General features: G+C 47.6%; 1 protein-coding gene across 2 annotated transcripts; it reads left to right on the forward strand.

Annotated features, from left to right (window-relative positions):
- The first annotated feature begins 2,299 nt into the window (after positions 1-2,299).
- Positions 2,300-15,213, forward strand: DNAJB13 (DnaJ heat shock protein family (Hsp40) member B13). 2 transcript variants are annotated; one of them, XM_041730560.1, is made up of 8 exons: positions 2,300-2,457; positions 6,583-6,686; positions 7,584-7,745; positions 10,067-10,224; positions 11,461-11,574; positions 12,908-13,021; positions 13,900-13,976; positions 14,554-15,213. In XM_041730560.1, the coding sequence occupies exons 1-8, from the start codon at positions 2,390-2,392 to the stop codon at positions 14,705-14,707; spliced, it is 951 nt and encodes a 316-aa protein (XP_041586494.1). In that variant the 5' UTR covers positions 2,300-2,389; the 3' UTR covers positions 14,708-15,213. The 2 variants fall into 2 exon arrangements, with proteins under 2 accessions (XP_041586494.1, XP_041586495.1); XM_041730561.1 differs by lacking the exon at positions 11,461-11,574.
- Positions 15,214-17,526: the final 2,313 nt, after the last annotated feature.

Genomic DNA, 17,526 nt, shown 5'->3' on the forward strand with positions numbered 1-17,526 from the left:
TGCTGAAAGGTGAAAGCCAAAGCAGGACCATGGCTCTGAGGAGGAAGAGCAGAGGAGGGGCTTGTGAGGTACCTAGGAGTTTGTGAAATGGACTGAGCTTGGTGACTTAATGGATGTGAGATGTGGAAAACGGTGCTTCTGCCCTCTAGGGAGGGAGAAGGGCAGAATTCTCCCCTCTAGGGAGAGCAGAATTCCCCACTCTTCAAGGGCAGGCCACGAAATGGCTTCCTTCCAAGAGGTACAATCCAGAAGGGAGGAAACAAAAGTAATTTGTGGTCAGTGGAGAGAAACCTGACAAACACAACTTCAGCAGAAAAAAGTCAGCATCACTGGTGTTGGCGATGATGTGGAGAAAAAGAAACACTGTAAACTGTTAGTGGGAGTGCCAACTGGTGCAGCAACTGTGAAAAACAGCATGGAGATTCCTCAAGAAGTTAAAAATAGAACTACCTTATGACCCAGTAATTGCACTGTTGAGTACCCCAAAAATACAAAAACACTAATTCATCCCTGTCAAGAAAGCCCCACTTTTATCTCTTCCTATGTTTATAGCAGCGTTATTTACAATAGCCAAATTATGGAAACAGCTCAAGTGTCCATTGGTACACGAATGAATAAAGAAGTGTGTTTGGGCAAGGGAATATTGTTCAGCCACAGAAAAGAAGGAAATCCTGCCATTTGCAACAGCATAGATGGAACTAGAGAGTTTTATGCTAAGCAAAATAAGCCAATCAGAGAAAGATAAATACAGTGTGATTTCACTCATAGGTGGAATTTAAGAAACAAAACAAACGAACATGGTGGGGGAGTGGAAAGGGGGAGAAATGAGAGGAAAACCAAGAAACAGACTCTTAACTATAGAGAACAAACTGATGGTCACCAGAGGGGAGGTGGGTGGGGGGATGGGTGAAACAGGCGATGGGGATTAAGAAGTGCTCGGTGCTGAGTCCTGGGTGATGCATGGAATTGTTGAATCACTGTATCGTACACTTGAAACTAATTTAACACTGTATGTTAACTATACTGGAATTAAAATTAAAAATATGTCACTAAATTGAGCATTCAAAAAAACCCTGGTGCATCAATATTATTGGGACAAATATATCTTATTCATGTAAGCCACTCATAATACAGGAAACTTAAAAAAATACAGAAAAAAATCATACAGGAAACTAGGTATGGGGTATATGGGAATTTTTTTTTATATGGGAATTTTGAACTGTGTTCCCAACTTTTCTGAAAATCTAAAATTATTCTACAATGTAAAACCTATTTTTAAAAAATCAACTAAATACATTTGTTCTGAAACTTTTTTTAAAAAAAAGATTTTACTTATTTATGAGAGAGAAAAAGTGTTGGAGGAGGTGGAGGGGCAGAGCGAGAAGGAGAAAGAGTCTCAAGCCCACTCTGACTTCGTACTGAACCTGGAGCTCCAGCAGGGTTCCCTGTCACAACCCTGAGATCATGACCTGAGCCAAGACCAGGAGTTGGACCTTCAACTGACTGCCCCACCCAGGCGCCCCTGTTCTGATAACTTTTCATTAAAACTAATTGCTGGGCAGCCCCAGTGGTGCAGCAGTTTAGCGCCACCTGCAGCCCAGGGTGTGATTCTGGAGACCCGGGATCGAGGCCCACATCGGGCTCCTTGCATGGAACCTGCTTCTCCCTCTGCCTTTGTCTCTGCCTCTCTCTCTCTCTCTGTGTCTCTCATGAATAAATAAATAAAATCTTTTAAAAAATTAAAAAAAATAAAACTAATTGCTACTTTCCTGGGGTACCTGGGTGGCTCAGTGGTTGAGCATCTGCCTTTGGCTCAGGTCATGATCCCAGGGTCTTGGGATCGAGTCTCACATCAGGAGCCTGCTTCTGTGTCTGCCTATGTCTCTGCCTCTCTCTGTGCTTCTCTCATGAATAAATAAATAAAATCTAAAAAAAAAAAAAAAAAGCTACTTTCCTTTAAAATTCTGAGTTGAGGAACACCTGGGTGGCTGAGTGGTTAAGCGTCTGCTTTTGGCTCAGATCGTGATCCTGGAGTCTTAGGATTGAGTCTCACATCAGGCTCCCTGCATGGAGCCTGCTTCTCCCTCTGCCTATGTCTTTGCCTCTCTCTCTCTCTCTCTCTGTCTCTCATGAATAAATAAATAAAATCTAAAAAAAAAAAAAAAATTCTGAGTTGAGTGACCTTTATCAGGTTCACAGAATCAGCCCCTGTTCTTCCAATTCTTCTATTGGCTTTTCCGTGAAGCAAAACTGAGCAGGTTTGCTTAGGCAGGAAGGACTACCACTCCCAGAGCGCCCCTGTGCGGTTGTCAGAGCAACCAAAGAATGCAGACTAACAGCCCTGCTGGTGTCAGGATTACCCAAGGACTGAGTGCCTTGCCAACCAGCCATGGGCCAGGATTATTACTCGGTGCTCCAGATCACCCGAAATTCAGAGGATGCCGAGATCAAGAAGGCGTAAGTTGGGGTTGGAGTGAGGCTTTCGGGGTGTGTGGAGAAAGCCCCACCTTTATCTCTTCCAAACTGGGCTTTCTTGCACAGCTTAAGGCAGGCAAGGTAAACCTTGTTTTTTCTTGCATATTTATAGCCTGGGTTTGGGCTGGGTCAGAGTTCTCAATCCATCATCCTTTATCCCCTCTACTCTGTCTCCCCTCCTGGATATGCTGGTTTTCCTAGGAATAAAAATCGAGCAAAGGAGACATTTGAACTTTATCCTGATTATGGAGAACCAAAGGAACAGGAAAGTGACCTGGCCAGATGGATGTGTTTCAGATTTTATTCTGGCCATTATAATGAGTTTTTGATGTTGAACTGCATTTCTCAATACTTTCATCAGGTCATGGGGACTTTGTGGTCCATTTCCAAGAAAGTCAAGGACAGGAGTCAGCACATTTTTATGAAAAAAATGTGGTCTTGTGGGGGCACCTGGATGGCTCAGTTGGTTAAGCATCTGACTTGATTTCGACTTGGGTCATGATCTCGGGGTTGTGAGATTGATCCCTGCATTGGGCTCCACACTGAGCCTGCTTGGGATTCTCACTTTCCCTCTGTTCCTTCCCGCTACCTCTGCACCATCCTCCCCCTACCCCCCCACCCCCGCTCCCTGTGCTTGCTCTCACGTGTGCTCTCTCTCTCAAAAAAAAAAAAAAAAAAAGGTTTTTTGATTAATATTTATTGAGTGCCTACCCTATGGTTAGGTGCAGTGGTAGCAGCTGGAGATATAATCATGAATCAGATACGCAGCTTAATTTGGGTGGTGAATACAGATGTTGAATAAGTCATAAGTGTGATGAGTGTTACAGAGGGGGAAGAACAGAATGCTATGGAAACTTATTTTAGGAGACAGACTCTTTCAGAGGCTGTCGTGATAACCAAGGCAGAAGATGAAGCTTGAAAAAGGATACTGGGCCGGAAGAGAGGAGAGAGAATGGATTTAGCTATTAATTGGGTCATTGAATGGTAAAGAAAAAGGGAGGAATCTGGGATAATATAGTTAATTAAGTTGGGTAGTGATAAAGTTTTTGAATGTGCAGATACTGTTCTGAGAATCTTCCATCATTATTTCATTTAATCCTCACAACTCTGAGAAGTAGGTACTGTTATCCCAAGGCCATGTGCCTAGTAAATGGCAGAACCAGTATCCAGACACCATGCCTACTGAGTCAGGTCCTGTAGGGCATTTATGTGGGATAAGGGGAGAGAATCTACAGTGTAGCTGGAGAAAAAAGACACAAACTCATGAGACAATTACAGAACAATTCAGGATATTGTGTGATGTCACCCACTGTTCAGAGCATCTCCTTGGCCAGTGGGAGCCATTTAGGGAGAGGTCACAGGAGTTGGAATGCAGAAATACATGCGCAGCTTAAACACTGGAAACACCCAGGCCTGAATCTAGTTTCTCCTACCTGCTAGCTGTGTGACATGGACAAATTAACCACTTTGAGCCTCTGCTTTCCCATCTCTAAAATAATAATTATAAGGTTTGGGGCACCTGGTTCGTTCAGTGGGTTGGCTCAGGTTATGATCCCAGGGTCCTGGGATCGCTCCCTGTTTCCCCCTCTCCTGCCATCCCTTCTGCTTGTGCTGTCTTGTGCAATCTCTCTCTCTCTCCCTCAAATAAATAAATTCTTTAAGAAAAATAATAATTAATTATAAGGGTTGTTGTGGTATTGACATGGAATTTTTTAAAAATATTTTATTCATTTATTCATAGAGACACACAGAGAGAGAGAGAGATTGGCAGAGACACAGGCAGAGGGAGAAGCAGGCATCATACAGAGAGCTTGACTGGGACTCCATCCTGGGTCTCCAGGATCACGCCTTGGCTGCAGGTGGCGCTAAACCGCTGCCCTTGACATGGAATTCTATGAGATAATGAACATGAAATGCTCAGCAATCATTTGTAGCAAAAAACCAAGTCATATAAGGAGTGATTAAAAGAACCACATGTATTTCATACAATAGTTCTTAACCGTTCTCTCTCTCTCTCTTTTTTTTTTTTTAAGATTTTATTTATTTATTCATAAGAGACACAGGGAGAGAGAGAGGCAGAGACACAGGCAGAAGGAGAAGCAGGCTCCCTGAAGGGAGCCAGCCATGGAACTCAGTCCCGGGTCTCCAGGATCACACCCTGGGGCGAAGGCGGCGCTAACCGGCTGAGCCACCCAGACTGCCCCATTTTCCCCCTTCTCTCTTATAACAACTTTAAGATATGAGTCCCATACGAGAGCACCTAGATTTTGATGCCCCACCTCAAATGCTGAATGTATAAAATAAAGAAAAGCACTGTGATGATTCCTAATTGCCTAGCTATTTGCCTTCTCAGTATCTCTCATTCGGTCTAGGCTGCTACATCCAAGCTGTGACTCCACTCCATCTTGCCCACTCACGGAAACAGAGTGGTGGCACTGCAGGGCAAATATTACAACCACTCAAATTTATATGAAAATGGAACTCTTCTCAAACCTACTTACTTTTACTTGTTCTCTCCATAATTGATTTTGACCTTTGTAACTGAGAAGGGCTGGTTTCGAAGCCTCAAGGAGGTCATGACAATTGTCTTGAAGTCAATGAAGGTATACAAAGTATATTAGAGAATGAAAATGTGTTTAGTTTTGGGCTCATTGAGTTTGTGGGGCCTGTGGGATATTGGAGAGGAGATACCAAGATGGCAGCTGGATACAGAAGTCTGGAGCTCAGTGTCCTAGTTTCAGAGATTTGGGAGTGGTCAGCGAGTGAGTGGTACTCAAAGCCTTGGGATAGATGAGCCTGTGCACAGACGATATGTGGAGTGAGAAGAAAAGGAGCAGAAGGGGTCACTAGCATAGAAGGCGTGAGCAGGGCAGAGGAGCTGCACTCTGACCCAGCAGAGGGTACACAGGGTCAGATTTGTACTAAGCTGTTCAGGGGCCTGCACTGATGCCCTCCTTTGGCTCCTCCAGACCCATTCCCTACCTTTCTGTAACCCTGCTTTCTGCACTGGAAGCTGGGCCATCTGAACTGCATCGATAGATGCCCTGGCCTTCAGACTTCCTAATGCATTCCACTAAAGACGGCCCAAGGCAGGTGGTTGGGAGGGAGGAGAGTAGGGCTGGGATATTTATTCCCAGCTCCCTTCCTATGAGGGCTCTTCAGGTTGGCTATATTCCTTAACTGAAGATGACAGATCCTGCCAAGGGCCCCCATCCACATACACTCCTGTGGGATTAACTTCTCCCTCCACTCACTCCTATAGGCTCGGGTGGTCAGGATGCTCAGGGCTCCTGGCCTTGGGCTACAGCATCGTCCCCTGTGGTTATCCTCCCTACTTCCCACACTTTAGTGAGTGGCCCCTTATTAAACCATCCACAAATCACCCACTTCCTGACAGCTCTTTGCTCCTGGAACAATGAATGATACAGATTTTCAGAAGCTGTAGGCATCGCCTCATTAAGTGGTGGGATTGGGCAGATAAGAAGCCGAGAAAGGAATGAGCACAGAAGTGGGAGACAGTAAAAGGGCCTGACATGTGCTGAGTGCCTCTCTGTACCTGGCCCTTTGATATCTTATTTTACCTAGTCTTCCCAAGAAGCCTGTGTGTCAGTTCAGATATTAGGATTATATTTGCAAGAAATGTACTGGGGGAAATACGCGTGAGGGTGAAGGGGGACCAGCAGTATGCAGGGGGTGACTTCAGACCCCAGAGCAGGAAGAAACAGCTGGATGGGGAGGGCTGTGTGTGGAGTGGTCTGGAGAAAAATCACAGCTGGGTTATTCAGTAGGAGTCCTGAGGCAGAGGTCACATGTTGGAGGGGCCCTGTGTCCTACAGGAATGCACCAGCACTAACATCCCCACCGCGCTTAGGCACTGGCTGGAGCAATGTGAGAAAGGGTAGCCTCAGCATGAACACCCAGGGCAGGCAGCTACACTTTTCACCCATGGGGTTCTCTTTCAGGCCATATGAGCCATATACCGCCTTGGCCACTACAGCCCTGATTTTATAGCTGAGAACATCAAAGCAGTAGACAGCAGAGCCAGCTCTGAACCATGATCTGCACCTCAGGCCCGTGTATGACTTATGTGAATCTTCCCTCCTCTAGGTACCGGAAACTGGCCCTTAAGAACCACCCTCTCAAGTCCGGTGAGCCTTCCTCAGCAGAGACATTCAGGCAAATAGCAGAGGCCTACGATGTGCTCAGTGACCGTGAGTGACCCCATGCATCTCTGCTGCTCACCTCTATTTGGATATCATTCCTTAGGTCTCTGGGTATTGGACTTTCTGAGGGGGCCCAACAGAGAGTAAGCATTCTTCTTCCCTGCCTAGAGTCTGAACAAACTTGGAAAGAAAATAGCATGGGGATGCCTGGGTGGCTCAGTGGTTAAGCATCTGCCTTCTGGCTCAGGGTGTGATCCTGGAGTCCCGGGATCGAGTCCCACATCGGGCTCCCTGCATGGAGCCTGCTTCTCCTTCTGCCTAAGTCTCTCTCTCTCACACAAATAAATAAAATCTTTAAAAAAAGAAAGAAGAAAGAAAGAAAGAAAGAAAGAAAGAAAGAAAGAAAGAAAGAATATAGCATGCAGAACTGCTTCTCTCTGTAGTCACAAGTGAAGGTTGACATGGCATGGAGAGCCCCTGATTAAGGTGATCTGATCAAACAGTCTCAGTTGGGCAGGACCTGGATTTCAAAGCTCTAGGATTGGCAGCTCTAGAATTCTTGGATTCTAGAATTTCAAGGTGCTAGGATTCTATTTGCCCCAGATAAAACAGTAGCAATGATGATGAGGTTAGCCAAATTCCAGGACAGCAGCCTGACCGGTAATCTCTAGATCCTTCCTCCAGTCCTCTCCCACTCCATGGCCCCCAGCAGGTATCCACCTTTCCTGGCTCCCCTCCTGACTATAGAACCAAACATAGATGCACCCACAATGAAATTAAACCCCTCACTTTTAGGGTCTCCCTCCAAGAATGCCAGATAACAGGCAATTTAGAAATAAGGTTGCTTTTACCCTTTTCTCTACCGTGTATCTCCCTGCTTCCCAGCCCAGCAGCTATCTTAGTTGCCAAGGCCGGCCCCCTCCTCAAGGTGACACATATCCACAGCTGTGAAGAGAGGCATCTATGACAAGTTTGGAGAAGAGGGCCTCAAGGGTGGAATTCCTTTGGAATATGGATCCCAGACCCCTTGGACAACTGGTTACGTCTTCCACGGCAACCCTGAAAAAGTTTTCCATGAGTTCTTCGGAGGAGACAACCCCTTTGGTGGTAAGAGGTCCAGCCTACCCGTTTGCCTTACTGGGAAAGTACAGAGCTATAAAAGGTGCTTTTCTTTAAATCCTTTTGTTTTGTTTAATAAATAGATATAATGTATGGTAAAAAAATTTTTATTAAAAAGGAAATAAATTCTAGCCTTTATTCCTTCTCCAGAAGCAGCCACTTCCTTAATAGTTTATGTATCCTTCCAGAAATTTTCTATGCATTTATAAGCATGTATTTATCTTTACATATAAGCCTTTAATTAAGGAAAAAAGGCTTGTACACACTGATTTTTTTCACTGAGTATATCTTGGAGATTATCTTATTATATACCATATTATATACAGATCTACTTCATTCATTTTAATAGCTGCATCATATTTCATTATACAAGATATGTTAGATGAGTATATGGATGGGTGGGTGGATGATCCCAGGTCCCAGACAAATAGACAAAGAGCTGATTTCTGAGGCTCAGGGTCATCTTGCAAGGACAATTACCCTTCAGACCTGTCTTCCTGTCTCCAGGTATGCAAATTAGAGAGTCTATGTTTCACTGCCTGTTCCCCTGCAGCCCATTCCCCAGGCTGTCTTACAGCCTTTCAGCATTTCAAAAGTTCTCTCTTTTCTCCATGTTAATGAAAAGCGAGTTATAGTTGACTGCCTGTCTACCTCAGAGACCCCTCCCACCATGCATTGCCTTCACCTGTCTGCCAGAAGAAGCTAAGTTTATGAACCCCATGTATGACTGGACAAAGCAGGGGACTTGGAGTCAGGCCTGTTTCAAATCCATGCACTGCCACTTATGAGTTGTGTGATTCTGGGCAAGTCTCTTCGCTGCTCTGAAACCTCAACTTCCTTACTGTTAAATGGCTATAATAGTCCATTCCTCACACGTCATTATCAAATGAGATAATACACTTTATAAAGCCATTATGAACATGGGCTTTGCAGACTGAAAGATATCATACAATGGATCTGTCTCTTCCAAGGACAGGTACATGGAAAAGAGGCAGCTCTGAGGAGCCAAACCAAGCTTATAAGGGGCATTACTTTCAAGGTTTGGGCCCCTCAGGCGGTGCTCAGAAGCTATACTGCCACAGTGCTTCACCCTAGGGATTCTGTGTCCCATCTCCCTGCAGGGCCAAGAGACTAGGCTTTCCTATATAACCTGGATATTGGAGTGTCTACCTGGTACATCACCCTGCTGGGTGAACAAATGAATTCAGTGACACAAGAAGGGACTAGGTAATTCACAGGCTTCTTGATTAGTTATCACATCATAGTGGGGCACAGTATGGTGCTGCTGCCTTGTTCTCCCTAACCTTAAGTCGTACCATTCTAGCCTGTGAAGTTCATTCATGGCACTGACCATAAAAGATAGAGTATAAAAAATCTTAATTATGATAGCAACCCTTGACTCTACAGAATTTATGAAGGGCTTCACATATAGCAATAAGCAGTGGTTCAGGGTACAGGTTCAAATTGTCCTGGGTTCAGATGGACTGTGGGACTGTGAATATTTTCTTTGGCCTCTCTGGCCAATGAAATAATAGTATGAAGAGCTGAGACCAGCCCCTGATGCAGAGTAAGCTCTCTGCAAGTTTTAGCTCTTCTTCATCATCTTGTTATTGAATCCTAATGGTAGACAGCGGATCAGGCATTATTACTCCATCCCACAGACAGGAAAACTGAAACTGAACAACTACATAGCCCTTGAAGAGACAAGGGCTCTTTGCACTGGGGTGGAAGGGTAGGACAGCAAGAGGGGTTACAGGAGGGAGAGCTGGGCAGGGAAAAAAAGGAAAAAAAGAGCTTGGTAATCTCTCAAATTTGTTAAGAACCACCTCTGCCCCAGCCGCTTATCAGCTGCTGACTTCATAGAAACTTGAGTCTGGGGTCTCTAGTGGTCTTGGGCTGGGTTGGACAGTGAGGGAGAATGGAGCCTGGGGAAGGGACCTAGAATGACCCTCTCTGCTGCAAACTAACAGCAGGAGTCATTTCTGACATACCAGAAGTTACCACCAGAGGGCACTGAGACAGCCAGCCCTGCGGGGTACTTCCTCAAGTTTACTGGGGAGGGAGTCAGAAAGTGCGGGAATATCCAAACTAGGGGATGACGCAGTGGGAAGTGGCAAGGAATGATAATCATTAGATCTGCAATTGAGGACAACTTTTTGGCCTGGCCTAACAGTCTGAGTCTGCAAGGCAGGAATGGGATGCTGGGTATTACACTTGGGGACTGAAGAGGTCTGTGCGTGGAGGTGTCTATGCATCCAAGTCCCTGGAAACAATCTCTCTTACTCCTCTCCTCTCCTCACCTCCTGCAGAGTTTTTTGATGCAGAAGAAAGTGAGATAGATTTGAACTTTGGGGGGCTCCGGGGCCGAGGAGTCAAAAAACAGGACCCCCCAATTGAACGAGACCTCTACCTATCCCTGGAAGACTTATTCTTCGGTTGCACCAAGAAAATTAAGATCTCCCGAAGGGTAAGTACTTGGCTTGCTCCTACTGGGAGCTACTACCTAGCCCCTCCCCAATCTTACAAGCAACCTCCACCCTGTCCTCACCAGAGACTTCAGATATGGTCTCTGATGGAATTATAAAATCTCAGATTTGGAGACCTAGGATAATAGAATTTTAGAAACTTTTTTTAAAATATATTTTTTAAGATTTTATTTATTTATTCATGAGAGACACAGAGACCGGCAGAGACATACGCAGAGAGAGAAGCAGGCTCCCCAAGGGGAGCTTGATGCGGCCCTGGATCCCAGGATCACACCCTGAGCCAAAGGCAGATGCTCAACTCCTGAGCCACCCAGGCATCCCAGAATTCTAGAATCTGAAGTTGGGACAATTGAGGGTATTAGCCCAATTCTTTCCTAGTGTAGGAATCTCCTCTCCAGTGTTCCTAATGGGAACAGGGTCTTTTCCTTTTCAGTTGAGCCCCATCCCTGTGGGAAGGTAGGCTCTGAATAGGAGGAGTCTCTTGTGAATTCTGCCCTCTGCGCATTACCAGACCATATCCCCAGAGCTTCATCAGTGTGTACGCCCCATGAGTAAGAAGAAATAGTATGGGCATGGAGGGTGGGCTGGGGGACAGTCCCCAAGGGGTCTGATTGAAGACCTTCAGTGCTCCAGGGTAGAGTCCTCGGGTTGGCCCTGTCCTATGTCCCAGCCCTACTAGTAAAGCACATGAACAAGCCCTCCTAACACCTCTGCCCAGAAGAAGAGATGCCAACTATGGCCATGCTTTCCACAGATGGCACCCATCTGGGCATGTGATTGGGGAATGGATGGATGACATAATAGGCAATGCTCAGATATGCTGACCTCTGTGGTCTTTCTCCCTTCATGATTAAGAGACCTGCCGTACCCTCAGGGCCAGAGCCTTTGGGTTGGGAGAGAGGACCTGGGTATGTGTTCATTATGCATTTGTTAGTGGCGAGGGCCATGTGATTTCTAGGGCTGGAGTTGAGGGCTTGATCAACTAACTCATGGTAACTGCTTGGCATAACAGGCCCCAGCCCCATGACATACCTGTCATCCTGGGATAATAAATTCTTGGTTCCAGTGAATGAGGTGAGAGTGGGAATGGCTCAGGGAAGGTTTTCTCTTTGCTGAAAGAATGAACCTGACCATAGTACCCCCCATAACATCCTTCTCATGTGAAAAGGCCAGCCGGGAAATCCCAAGCAAACCTTCCCCCTGCCATCTGGCTGCAGGTGCTGAATGAGGATGGGTACTCCTCTACTATCAAGGACAAGATTCTTACCATTGATGTGAAACCTGGTTGGAGGCAGGGCACACGGATCACCTTTGAGAAGGAAGGGGACCAGGTAAGAAGGAGGGAAGTGACTAGGGCCAGTCCTAGTGTCAGTCACCTGGGCTTGCTCATGGGTGGGAAGACTGAGGGGGAAGGAGGTGATGTATTTTGCTGCCCCTGTGAGGCCTAGTTTGGTTGGGAGCCCAGTCTGCAGAGTGGGTAAGATGACCCCCAAAGTCTTTTACAAGGAACAGAGCCTTACAATTCCTCTGTGAGTGGATAGCCCAAGGCTTTTCCCCATTTTGCAGAATAGGAAACTGAGGCACAGAGAGGGTAGGGATTTGCCCAGGGCAAAGAGCACAAGAACTCTTCCTGATTCTCTTTGGTGCTTCCTAAATAAAGCCCAACTATAGGGAACCCTGGGTGGCACAGCGGTTTGGCGCCTGCCTTTGGCCCAGGGCACGATCCTGGAGACCCGGGATCGAATCCCACGTCGGGCTCCCGGTGCATGGAGCCTGCTTCTCCCTCTGCCTATGTCTCTGCCTCTCTCTCTCTCTTTCTGTGTGACTATCATAAATAAATAAATAAATAAAAATTAAAAAAAAAAATAAAGCCCAACTATAAGAGCTATTCAGAAAGTACTTATTAGTAATAATTTTAATACTATTTAATATCTTAGTGATAATCACTTATTTAAATAAAAATATAAAATTATTGTTGGAGGCATACTGAATCCTTAAGTCTGAGAAAAGGCAGAGTGATGGTGTTTTCAGAGCCAACAGAGATTAATTCCTCAGCCCATACTTCTGCTCCCTTTCTCACCTGTAAATCATCTACTTCCAAAACACTCCCTTCGGGACCCAGCTCTAATGCTCCCAGCTCTGGGCAGCCTCCCCTGACCTCCCCACCTGGGTCAGTGCCTCTTGGGCTCCCTTTACCACCAGCCTGAGCATCCTGAGGACTGTGTGTGTCTGTCCCCACCCCCACTGGACAAGGGAGCTCTTGTGGGGAGGGACCAGTTTGACTCCATCCCCAGTGCCCAAAAGAGACCTCAGAAGAGTTTTGGTGACTTAATAAAGCTTGGTCGGACAGAGGCTTGCAGGAAGTTGTCTTCAAAACTTGCAGCTCAGTGTTTGGTCCACTACTTGAGGAAGCCTCTGCTGCCCTCCAGCTGAGGGAATCCTTTTGGGCATGCTCCATAGAGGAGAAGTAGTGGGAGGGCTGGATTCATCAGAGTAGGCTTCTCAGAGAAGAGGCTATGGAACCAAACTGTAAAGGTCTTTCCAGAAAACCTGGTTTAATCTTTTCATTGTTCGGATGAAAACATGAAGACCAGTAGAGGCAGGAACTTGGCCAATGGCACACAGCCAATCAGCACTTGTCAACCCTTGGCCTCTTCTGCCCAGGGCCCCAATATTATCCCAGCTGACATCATCTTCATCGTAAAGGAGAAGTTACACCCTCGCTTCCGCAGGGAGAACGACAACCTCCTTTTTGTGAACCCCATTCCCTTGGGCAAGGTAAGTGGGCAAAGTGGAGTAGAGGTGGGCAGATGAGAACGAGCAAGCAGGCCTCACTCTGCACTTACCCCACTGCATGGTGTAGGCCTTCAGAATGAGATGAGTACACATAGAGTCTTTGTGGCTGTCTTCAGAGACCTCTGTGTCCTCACAATCCAAGCAAGGAGTAGCACCAGCCTAGATTTTGCCTTCCTTCCCCCAGCCCACCTGCAGGCAGTCACTGGGTCAATTCTGCCATGGTCTACTTCTGTTGGTCCCCACAGTCCGGGTCTGAGCACCTGGATCTGCCCAGCAGGCCCTTTGGTGGCCATCCTGCCTCCTTTCCCATCTCCTCTAGGCTCTTCCTTGCACTCATCTGACTGTGCCACATGTCTGTCTAAGCATCTCAGGTGGCATTCAAGGCCCTCCACACTCTGCCCCCGCTGATCTCATCCCCTGCACTCCAACCAGTGTGCCCCTTGGAGGTCCTGTCGATTGGGTGCATTTTTCACACCTCCACGTTTGTGCTAGGCCCTCTGCTTGGAATGCTGTATATCCACCTTGTCTAACTGGCAAGCTCCTTCTCACCCTTATGACCTGCTACCACCACTGTGTAGCCCTCTTGTCCCACTCCAAAATGGTTTGGGGGGCTCTCCTTGGCTCTTGCAGACCCCTTTACTTCCCTCGATCATAACATATGTCATCATCAATCTTACTTACCAGACTGTGTGCTCCTGAGGGCAGGTAGTTGCTTGGCTCGCTCTCCTGTGAGACCTTGAACATGTCTCCTCGAGGCGGGGCTCAGGACCTGGCACTCAATAAGTTCATAAAAGTGCCTTCTAAACAGAATGGCCATGGTAATCTCCCCTAATCCCACCTTTGGTCCTGATGTCTCCTAGGCTCTAACCTGCTGCACCGTAGAAGTAAAGACACTAGATGATCGTCTGCTCAACATCCCCATCAATGACATTGTCCAGTGAGTGCATCTGTTTGGGCCCTAGTTGGCAGAAGGGCTGGCCTGGGCCTTAGAGGGTAGTGCTACACTGGTCAGCCTAGTGTTCAGTTCTCACCAGAAAGGACAAATCCAGCCCCAGCTCTGGCCAAGCTGCATTCACCTGGTAAATGGAGTGCCTTTTTCTAACTGGCACAAGGCCACTACAGAGCCCAGAGGCCCCCCCATGTTGGGCAATCTTGGTTGCCTTCTGAACCTTTCATTAGTGTTCTGAGTTGTATCCCTTAAGTCCTTTACAGGAAAGGCCCTCTGTATGGGAAGCTTGAATCAGCAGTTGAGCACCCCCCACCCTAACAGAGGTGGAACCTCTATTCCTGAAACCCTCTTAGAGATTCAGTGTAAATAGGTTTTCAGGGGGCGGGCAGGCTGAACAAGCCACTCCCCCCCTCCCTGCCCATCCTGTTCTGGCTGAAAAGAAACACCTGGTAGAAGCAGTACAATTGCCCCATGCCTGAGGTTATATGAGCAGGGGCAGCATAGGATCTGTCAAAGTGCTGTTTGGGGGGCCCTCTAATTTCCCTTCTTTCATCCTCTGCCTCAGTCCCAAGTATTTCAAGAAGGTGCCAGGTGAGGGGATGCCACTACCTGAGGACCCCACAAAGAAGGGGGATCTCTTCATCTTCTTCGACATCCAGTTCCCTACCCACCTCACACCCCAGAAGAAGCAGATGCTGCGCCAGGCATTGCTGACATAACTCTGGTGGCTGGGGGCTGGAGCTGGGGAGAAGACTAGCTGAGCCTTATCTCATTCCTGCCTCAGGATGTGCAGGGGAGCCAGCCCACTGCACAAATGTGAGGATGGGATGGCATGGGACTTTTAAACTGACACAATAAAGATTTATTTCCTATCCTCCAGCTGCACTCAGGAGGCTATGTTTGGAGGGAAAGGAGCTTCATATATCCCTTCTTTTGGAGCAGAGGGAAGGGCAGGGCCCAGGGAACCTAGAACCTGGGTCCTTGTCCAGGTTTGTGAGTATGGCCAGGTCCCTGAGGGTTCAGGCCTGTATGCTCTCCCCTTGACAGAGTAGGACAAAATTGTGTGGCCTCTGTGGGTCCCCACTCTGCTCTGACTTCTCAGGACACAAAATCTTTAGCAGGGGCAGTCTCTAGAGTGGGATGTGGTCATACTGTAGACAGGAAACACGGAGAAGAAAACACTTGTCAAGGTCACACAGGGCAAAGATGTCACCAGAACCTTGAAGGCCACTTCCCAGACTCACCCTGCTTAGATTCCACATAAAGGAGTGTTGGAAATGGCTTTGGTTTTTACCCCACCAACCTCAATTCTCATCTCTGCAGGGGGTCCTGGGCTGCCTCTAGGCAGGGTGGTTCTACTCCCCACCCTGCCACTGACCCCCTGGATGTTACCACTCATAACCTCCCTGCAAGGCTGCTTGTGAGGACTGTCATCGGTGTGGATGTGCTTGGTGAACTCAGATCTCAGGGTTCTAGGATTGCTGCTGATATGGCTGCCAGGCCCACATGGGCCTATGTGGCGGGCACCTGCCTCACCGACCTGCCTTCCATTGGTCAGCAAGTGTGGCATGCAGCTCTTCTGTGCCAACTCTTCTCTTCTGAGTCTAGGTTTGGGTTAGGATAGGTCCAAGCTTATAATAGGTGGCCACTTTTGAGGGACTTCAGAGGTACCAGAAAAGGCCCCCCCCCATATTGTTCATATTGGATTCCCCATTCAAAGCACTCTTAAGCTTAAGTGTTTTTCTTAAATGGGGGATTCAGTGGTACCAATCAACCTTTTTAAAGATCACTGGGGAAAACATGGGACCAGGGTTCTAGGAAGCACCTCTGCAGTCCTTCAGTAATGTGGGTGTTGGGAGTCAGACACCCCTCAGATACATGCCCTTGGGCAATTCACTTGGCTTCTCTGAGCCTTTCTTAGAGCAAAGATTATAACCCTGATCTTGCAGGCCTCGTGGAAATCAGATGAGGACTCTGCCTGTGAGGCATGGCCTCAGGGGAGGGGTGGTGGTAGCTGTCCTGTGGCCAGAGCAAGCAAGTAGGTGAGGGGGGGTGGGGCTGGTATTAGGAAACTCCAGGACCCCAGGTCTCCTCTAGGCCAGCAGGAAAGCCTGCCTCTAGCCTTTCCCTCATGGCAAGGCTCTGAGGGAAACCTGATGAAAGACCTTTATGAGATTTCTATTACCTCAGTGATCTTCAGTGCTACCTCACCTGGCAGGCAAAGCAGGGCTTGTCGTATATCCATTCATTGGGTCTGAAGACTGGTCACTAAGTTACTGAGGCCTACTCATACGCTGTCCAGTGGTCTCTGCCACCTACCCCAGCTCCTAAACCAGGATCATGCCCAGAACCATGAAGTCTGGTGGCCTTGTGTCCATCCTAGTATCTGGGACACAAGGCTGGTGACTCAGTCAGCTGACAGACACGCCTAGGGGAACAAACTGACCTTGATTCCTCTGGTGCAAAACAGGGAATCACCTGCCTCATAGGCCTAGTGTGAGAATTAAGGTACATGAGGTGCACACTGGGTCAGTCCTCCATTTATGCTGGGCTGCTTACCACCTTCACCTTGGCTCAACTTGTGGCACCCAACCCTGTCCTTGGGGACTGAGACCCCAGCTCAATTTGTCAGATGCTAGGATATAAGGTGGGGAACCATGAGCCCTCTTTCCTTCCCAGGAGCCTAATAACCTAGACTCCTTGCCAAAGCACTGAAGGGCTGAGCCTACAGCTCTGACCAATGGGAAAGGAGTAGTGTTATGCTGCTTTAGGTTGGTGGGAAGAGGGAAGACACGTTCTCTGACCAACAGACTTTCCAAAGGACTCCAGCACTTGTCCCTGGGTGAAGAGTCCACAAGGGGAGGGAGGAATCTGAGCCCATGTCCCAGTTCAGTTGCTGACTTCCTGTATGTCCTTGCCTACATGACTGGTCTCAGCCCTCAACTTCTTCCAACAGCTATAAACTGGGTGGGCCTGCCTCTGCACAAGATGCCTCAGAATTCTGGAACTTCACAGAGCCTCCCCAGCCTCTTTAAACAGATGTAGAATCTTCTGTCTTGCCTCTGAGGACAGGTAGTGGGGACAGGGAGGTTGACACCCTTTGCAGCCTAAGCCCTGGCTTGGCACTGCCTCCTTGGGATCCCCAGCCCAGGGATAGTTGAGACTCCAAATCGAAGTATCGAAAATTGAGGCCTCATGTTTGCCTTGCAGCCTGTCCCACCCAGTACAGTAACACTGCCTCGTAAGGGTTGATTGTGGAGGATGAGAAGCAGACTGATTTCCCTTCACTAGGTCTGGGACTTTGGGGAGATTTCCCATTTGTAGGATGGAATAAAATAAGTTCATAGTTCCTCTAAATCTTCTAGGAAGCACAGGAGATGTAGGGCAGACAGGAACACACTCATTTTGCAGATAAATAGGCCTGGGGCCAGCAGGAGGGTTAGAAAGGCAGATGCTGGAGTACCAGGCACTGGGTGAGTGAAAACTCAAGTGACCTGGTGAGAGTGAAGCCACTGCTGTGACTCCCAGCTGCTCCTTC

The sequence above is a fragment of the Vulpes lagopus genome, chromosome 15 (genome assembly GCF_018345385.1).
Source record: "Vulpes lagopus strain Blue_001 chromosome 15, ASM1834538v1, whole genome shotgun sequence".
In the NCBI taxonomy this organism is placed as follows: domain Eukaryota; kingdom Metazoa; phylum Chordata; class Mammalia; order Carnivora; family Canidae; genus Vulpes; species Vulpes lagopus.

Bases quoted from the DNA above. Each gene is read 5' to 3' on its own strand.
- DNAJB13 (XM_041730560.1), top strand. From the start codon at position 2,390: ATGGGCCAGGATTATTACTCGGTGCTCCAGATCACCCGAAATTCAGAG. The intron at 2,458-6,582 runs GTAAGTTGGGGT...TCCCTCCTCTAG, and splicing joins GATGCCGAGATCAAGAAGGC to GTACCGGAAACTGGCCCTTA. The intron at 13,977-14,553 runs GTGAGTGCATCT...CCTCTGCCTCAG, and splicing joins CCCATCAATGACATTGTCCA to TCCCAAGTATTTCAAGAAGG.